We start from the raw sequence: 7568 nt of genomic DNA on the forward strand, positions 1-7568 counted from the left end.
AGAATGAGTTAAGATCGTCCAAGGACGCAAGCCAAAAAAAAAAAAAAAAAAAAAAATTAATCCAACTGGATCTCAGTTTTTGAGTCTCTAAGAGGCTTTCCCTTTCTCACTGCCAATTTCGGCAACCCCTCCGTAAGCTTTAGCTAATATATTGACTAAACTGTCCGCATCCTCTTCCCAATCACGACACTTAGGTTTTATTCGGGAATTAAAGCAAGCAAACCAAAACTGCCCTTCGTTTGGTAAATTCTCATTTATTGGCGAACTTCCTACTCCAGGTGCCAATTAGGCTGTTCCAGCTCAGCACGAAGAAAAAGCCAGCCTCGATTTTCTTGCGTCTTAGTGATTCAAAATGTAAGAATGAAGAAAGCCAAAACTTTGCGCAACTCTTTTTCCAAAGATCTCTGCGAGCGTTCTGCAACCGCCTCGACCGTCGCAACGGTTTGAAGAGGCAAAAGCCCCCAAAGCGGGCCGAGCGAGGCTCTCCAAGCCAAGAACTTTCCAGGGAACGGGTGTCGCGCGGCCTCCGGGACAGGAGCGGGCGGGTAGAGACGCTGAACTTGGGAAACCCCGTGAAACTGGTCCTGCGAACCCAGAGATCTCAGGACCGGGGCTGCCCTTTCGGCTAAAGCCAGGAGGTGCCTCCAGGGTTTCTTCAAAAAGGCCTTAAATTCAAGGCAGCCCTACCACTTGTAGAAAGAGGGGACGGAGAGGAAGCTGGTGGTACGCGAAGGGGAGGAAAATCACAGTTAGTGGTGGTACCCTCCTCACCCCCGAGGCGGCATCTCCACCCAATCTCTAGATGCTCTCGGAAGGTCTAGGCCCGGGCGGATTCCTGCGCACTAGGGCCGACGCGCCCAGGTCTCGGGATCCGCAGGCCAAGAGGCGCCGCGCGCAGCTGGGGAGGGGAGAGCGGACTCACCTGGGGTTGATGGCTGGAAGGCACAGTCTCGGTCCCCCGGAGCCCGGCCCGGCAGCCTGGCGCCGTCCGCCGAGGGGCTGAGCACTTGAAACGCCCACCGCGTGCCGTAGAGCGCTCCGCTGGGGCTGACTGGTTCTGCCGCGGGGCACAGCTTGAGCGGAACCGGGCTGGCGGGCAGGGGCCGGACCTGAGCGCCCGCGGCGAGAGCTGCTGCCGGGCCGTGGGGCGGGGGCGGTAGTAGCCTGTGCGGCGGGGCGCCCCCAGCCCGCAGCAAGTTATCGATCAGGAAACTCTTGCCCAGGTTGCCGAAGCCCGGCGCGGCGGGGAAGTTCAGCAGCGCGGAGGAAGCCACCACGTCCCAGTAGACGCCGGCATGGGCCGCCACGGCGCTGGGGAGCATGGTGCGGCGCCCCGGAGTGCTGCGCGCCCGCTTCCGGACCCGCGCCCCGCGCGCCGCCTCCCGCAACGCTGGAGCGCGCTCAGCCGGGAAAGGAGGCGAGAGCACCGCGGACGCCGGCGGGTAGGGAAAGATATTATTTTCTGGGCTGGGCGGTTTTTTAAAGGAGGGGAGGAGTGAGTGTGGGAGGGGGGAGCTGTGCGTTTCCTCTGCCCGCGGCGTTGGCTCTGGGGGCGCCGGGGGAGTCCCTCCCGCCCTCTATGCAGATCCAGACTTTTTTTTTTCTAGAAGGCTGGAAGGTGTGTCCAGCCCATCCATTCATGTCACCCGGCCCACAAAGTGACAGACGCGGCCAACAATAAGGGCAACCCCGAGAGTCCGAGCTTTGGCAAGGGGAGGGGACGCGTAGCCGGAGGAGACGGGAGTGGAGGCGACGGGAACCGGGCGCTCGCCCCCTCCCAGCAGCCAGGCCCCGGCCCTCTCTAGGGAGCCAGCGCTGCCCCGGGGGCGCCAGGGCGCGTGGACGCGCTCGCGGAGCGCCCTGAGCGCGGGCGGCGCTCTCACCTGGAGAGCGATCGGCGGACCACCTGTTGGGCGACCCCTGGTTCTCCCGTGTTGGTGTCACTTCAGGGCATCCAGGGGAGGAGAATGGTGGTACAGATGAAAAGGTACCTTTTCAAGAATGGGTTTGTTCGCGTATTAAATGTGGCTCCTGTTTGTTTGTTTTTAAGAGGAAAAGAAATGTTTTTCTTGAAGACTTTTAAGAAATTTCTCAGGTTCCAGCAATTCATTTCCAGTGACTTTTTAGTAAGATTTGATTTAGGAAGCACTCAAGAAGAGGTGATCTAATAAATTTTGATCTAGAAAAGGGGATCTTGGTTGGAGGTGGTTAAATGGCAAACGACAGATGCTTGAGTCCAAAACCCGGGAAGAAAGCCACCACCAAACCAAAGGTGGCTGGAGCCTCCTCAGAGACCCGGGTGTGAACACTGAACTCCTTAGAATTATAGTTGCTCTTTTTTCTTTTTTCCCCTAGAATTGTGGGTATTTTCAATTTATTGACAGTCTGCCAAATAGAGACTGGACAGGTGAAAAAAAGCATGTGTGTCATTAAAAGTTCTAGTTAACCACAAGGCAACCTCATTTTCAAAATTTATTTATTTTAAATTTATTTATTTATGGCTGCGCTGGGTCTTCGTTGCTGCGCGCGGGCTTTCTCTAGTTGTGGTGAGCGGGGGCTGTGCTTCATTGTGGTGCGCAGGCTTCTCATTGCGGTGGCTTCTCTTGTTGTGGAGCACAGGCTCTAGGCGTGTGGGCTTCAGTAGTTGTGGGACGCGGACTCAGTAGTCGTGGCTCGCAGGTTCTAGAGCGCAGGCTCAGTAGTTGTGGTGCGTGGGCTTAGTTGCTCCGCGGCATGTGGGATCTTCGCAGACCAGGGCTCAAACCCATGTCCCCTGCATTGGCAGGCAGATTCTTAACCACTGCGCCACCAGGGAAGTCCCAGCAACCTCATTTTGCTCATGACTGTCTATGTCAATGGAGTGTTTACACTGTGACTTCTCTGTCAGTTCACACTTCCCACTACCACTCTCCTGTGCAAATTTTGATGCATTTATTTAGAGTACAGTTTTTAAAGGATGTCTGCAATTGGGGTCACATGTATAGTTTTACTCTTTACCCTAAGAATAATTTTGTCCCTAGCTTCCATTTACTTAAAAGCTGGCTGGAGTTGCCAGGTTTGTGAGATAAATTTCCTCTTGAAAATTCACCTGGCTGATTTGTGTTTCATTTACACTTGGTATGTCCAAAGATTTTTAAAGGTCCACCCTTCCCCACTGCTGCCAAATGGGAGAGAAGTTTCTGGCAAGGCTGGTGCATGTTACTAATATTCATTCACTTATTGATTTAATCAACATACCTGTACAGAGCATTTCATGTATATTGAGCACCTGTGGTGGTCCTGGGAATATATAGAGTAAAGAAAGATCTTGTCTTTGCCTTGTAGTTCACAGCCTAGTGAGGGAGAAAAACAAGTAACGTCTTGTAATTTGGAGAGAAAAGTGTGAGAAAACTTCCAGAAATCTCCCCTAAACTGAGTCCTAAAAAGTGGACTGTGGTTGAGGATAGGATGTGAAGTAGTAACCTTTGAGATTAGCAAGGAATAGAGAGATTATGTCATCGCTGCCATTCCTGTATCATAGCCACCATTTATCCAGTGTTTACATTTAGACAGGTATTAGCACTAAGCACTTTACACATTTTAACTTGTTTATCTCCACAATAATCTTATAAGGTTGGTGCTATTGTTATCCCAGTGTTACCATGGGGCCCAGAGAAATTTAAGTAACTTTCCTAAAGCTGCACAACTACCAGAGTGATAAGGCTGAGACACAATTTAAACTGGATGATTCCAAAGCCTTGGAACCTTTAAGTTCAACTGTCACCCTCTCCACAAACCTGATTTGCCATGCTAAATGGTGTTGCCTGGCCGTTCGAAGAGGGGCTGAAAAGCAAGTATTCCTTTTTTTTAGTGGAAAGTGACAGTGAAGATTTGAGCAAAGAAACTATTGGGTCAGCCAACTTGCCACAGACAGATAAGAAGCAACTGGAGAAATCCAGACACAAGATGATGTGGAATTTAATAAAGTTAATGGTAAGAAAATGGAATGGAGGAGAAAAATATTGTAATGATTGAATCAATAAGACTGGATAATGCAGTTCTCAGTGGGGGGTGACCCCCTCCCTCCCCAGGGGACATTTGGCAATGTCACAGCTTTTGGTTGTCACAACTTGGCGGGGGTCGGGGTTTAGCTACTGACACCTAGTAGCTGGAATCCAGGGATGCTGTTAAACATCTTGTAATGCACAGGACAGCTCCCAGCCTGAAATGTCAGTAGTGTGGTGGCTGAGAAACCTCAGCTATAGAGGATAAGGGAAGAATATAGGATCACTTCTCTGGTTTTCTGGTTCAGTGACTGAGCAGATGCCCACTTATCAAGATGGGGACTTGTAAGAGGAGGAGCAGTTTTACATGGGGATATGAACAAAAGGATGGAGATAGATGTTCTGGTTGTTTATGAAATCTTCGAGGGTGAATAATGTAGTGAAAAGGGAAGTGAGTCAGGAGATAGATGCTGGGGGATACCAACATGGAAGGATGGAAAAAAGAAAGAGGAGCTGTGAAGGAGACTGAAAAAACAATCAGTGAAGATTTGAAGACAGAGACCAGGAGAGAATGGAAGACAAGGGAGAGACAGTTTCAGAAAACTGTGAATGGCAAGCTTTGGTAAAGAACTGCTGTATGCTCAGCAGTTTCTTCTTCCAGCTGGACAAAAGCCACAGTGCATTTCCCAGCCTCCCCTGCAGGCTGTGTATGGCCGATGGAGTAATAGGGGAAGTGATCTATTTCTCCTCCAGGGCTGTCCCCTGCTAACAATCCACACAGTCCTTTGCACTCTTTGCTCTTCAGCCACCAGATCAGAGGTCCAGCTGAGGACCGGAAGTCCCCAGGGCATGGTGGAGCCACAAGGTGAAAGGAGCCTAAGTCCCTGCATCACCCTGGAAGGCCAGTGACCATGAATATTTCCATGAGTAAATTATGACATAAGCAAAAAGTAAACCTTTAGTAGCTAATGCCATTAAAATTGAAAAAGTTGATTTCCACAGCATATCCTCACTTACCTTAGTTAATATGCAACTCTGTAAATGCTTCAGACCAAAAAAATAACTTGATTCTAAGTGACTAGGGCAAGAAGCTTTTCATAGGGAGCAAGAGAGGCAGAAATCAGTTTGTGGATGATTGAAGGTCAATAGAAGATAGGAAAGTAGAGATTGAAGAAACATGAGGGAAAAGCTAAAGGGAGTCATGGGTTAAAAGAAGAGATGAATATATCTATATGATGAGAAAAAAAAGAGGTGCTACAGACAGGAGGCTGAAGGTTCAAAAGAGGTGGGGCTCTTTGATGGAACCAAGAGAGGCGATGAGCTCAACACAGGCTGGCTGGGCTCTTTCTTTCCTGGTAAAGCAGTGTTCCAGGCCCCAGGCCCATTCTTACGCAACCAAGTGGGGGATGATAAAGACTGCCTTTCCCAGCAGTTATCTTTATCTTCAATTAACACCAGACTTCTTTAGTTAGTTCAATGAAAGTTACAAATTATTTTTCAGGTGATCAATAAGTGGTGTTTAAGATGTGGAGGGAAGCATTCCACCTTTATGTGAAAGCCTTTAACCTCCAGAATGGAGCCTAAGGCTTATTTCTGAACCAGGCCTGTGCTCAGCCACTGACTTAGAGAACTGATTTCCTAAACCCAGCTAGTATTAGCAACATCCCAGGACTAGAACACTGTCACATTTCCTCAAGCAAATCTCTCTTAGAGGATGTGACCTTGAAAGAGCCAAGAGCTGGACATTACTGAGCTTCCAAAACCTATTATATGACTGTCTCTGTACCCGCTTGTGCATAAATGTTTTAGTACGTCATAGAATTCAGTCTGAACACTTGCTTTCACACCTAATGGTAGTGGGGTTATGGGAATGGCTCTATATCCCTTAATTCGCTTAACTAGTTGTTAGAAGCTACTGATATTTATGAAAAAGAACCTAATAATTGAGAATGCACAAAGAGGCTCAGCCCATTTTGCTATATAGAGTTTTCATTCCGTAAAGAACCACCTTGGCCTATGCTAAGATCTGGTCCAAAAAAAAAAAAAACATCATGACAAACTTAAATGACTTCAGGGTCAGATGTGTAAAACCTATGGGATAGCCAGGTATAAAATAATGAGTGCAAGTTAGCTAGTAAAGAAGGGTGGGAGGGGGAGAGGAGGAGAGGAGGGGAGAGAGCCTGTAGGGAAAAGTGTAGGTGGAGACCTATATTGTCATTACGCTGGAGAAGTAGGCTGGGGCCAGATTGTGCCTTGTATGCAGCACTCAGGATTTTGGACTTTGTCATTAAAGCAATGAGATGTGCATAAGAAAAAAAATTGTAACTATGTGTGTTGATGGATGTTAACTAATCTTATTGTGGTAATCATTTTGCAATATCAAATGGTTGTGTTGCATACCTAAAACTAATATAATGCATGTCAGTTGTATCTCAATAATGCCTGTCAGTTGTATCTCAGTCTCTGCATTGAGATATGATCTCCTATGTGCATTTTAAAAGACCACTTCTGTGGTACGGAGGCTATGCTAAGATTTGGAGAAAACTGGGATTGGAGACCATTAAAGTAATCCAGATAAGAGGTCCCAGGAGTTTGGGCTGGGTTTGTGGCAATGATAATGGAGTGAAGCAGGAGAATTTGAGAGCTATCTAGAAGGTATCTGTGAATTTAGAGTCTGAAGAAGTCTTGTCTCTCCGTAAGGAACCAGTATGCTTAGTTTTATCAGACCGTGAGAACTATATAGCCATTGTGTTTCCTGATGTGTTTTGAATGCCAAGAAGTTGAGCTAATTTTAGAGTTCAATGGCAGTAACTCCCTTAGCCTGCCTTTCCCTCATCTCCATCCTCTCCTTAGCTCACTTTACGTCTTTTATGTTTATTTTAATGTTTCTGTTATATGTGTATCCACTTAGTGCATCTCCTCAAATCCTTTAAGTGGTAAACAGATACAACAAACAAGGTATCTCTCTTTTTATTTTAAACTCGCATGCTTAACAATAGTTCCATTAAGACCTGGACCTCTGTGATGGAGCCTGAAGAAGCTCTTCTCATCCCTCCATGATCAGCAGAATTCTTCCTTTTGAGCAGGAGAGTCTCTGTGCTTGGTGGAGAGAGAAGCCTTCTCATAGCCTTGGTAACACAGACACTGGATGAAGTCCAGGATGAATTGCTGACCTCTCGTTGGCAGCTTCTGAGCACCTGCTCCAACAATCAGACCTCTTTTAAAAGGAGATGCAATTGTGAGGAGCTAGGCTCTGTTCTCAACTTAAAGGAGAAGATTCAGGAACCCTTTGTATCCCTTTTAGTAACCTTTAAGTCTGGCTGGTGCAGGGTTACTCAGGGAGAAACAAATATTTCCCAGTAACTGCTAACTGTGTAGTTTCTCTCCATAGCCCAACACACACTCACGACTCAGAGCCTTAGGCAGATTACATCCTGATCCTTGAATTAGAGGAAAAATATATTTTAAAGAAAAACACAGGGATATGTTAAGAGTTAGGCATATTCAACCACTTCAATAATCATTACTCAATTGATTTCTATACAGTTCTATTCTTTCCTAAACATTCTCCCACTCCGTCTACCC

The 7568-nt window shown here is 47.3% G+C and overlaps 1 protein-coding gene across 1 annotated transcript in view; it reads right to left on the reverse strand.

Moving 5' to 3' along the window:
- DBX2 (developing brain homeobox 2) overlaps positions 1-1322 on the reverse strand; it is a gene marked incomplete at both ends in the record, with an annotated part of 47067 nt that extends 45745 nt beyond the window's left edge. Inside the window, one exon of the mRNA XM_079714347.1 lies at positions 923-1322. Coding sequence (XP_079570473.1) covers positions 923-1322 — 400 coding nt within the window. The remainder of the gene's footprint in view (positions 1-922) is intronic.
- Positions 1323-7568: the final 6246 nt, after the last annotated feature.

The sequence above is a fragment of the Hyperoodon ampullatus genome, assembly GCF_949752795.1.
Source record: "Hyperoodon ampullatus genome assembly, chromosome: 11".
NCBI lineage: Eukaryota > Metazoa > Chordata > Mammalia > Artiodactyla > Ziphiidae > Hyperoodon > Hyperoodon ampullatus.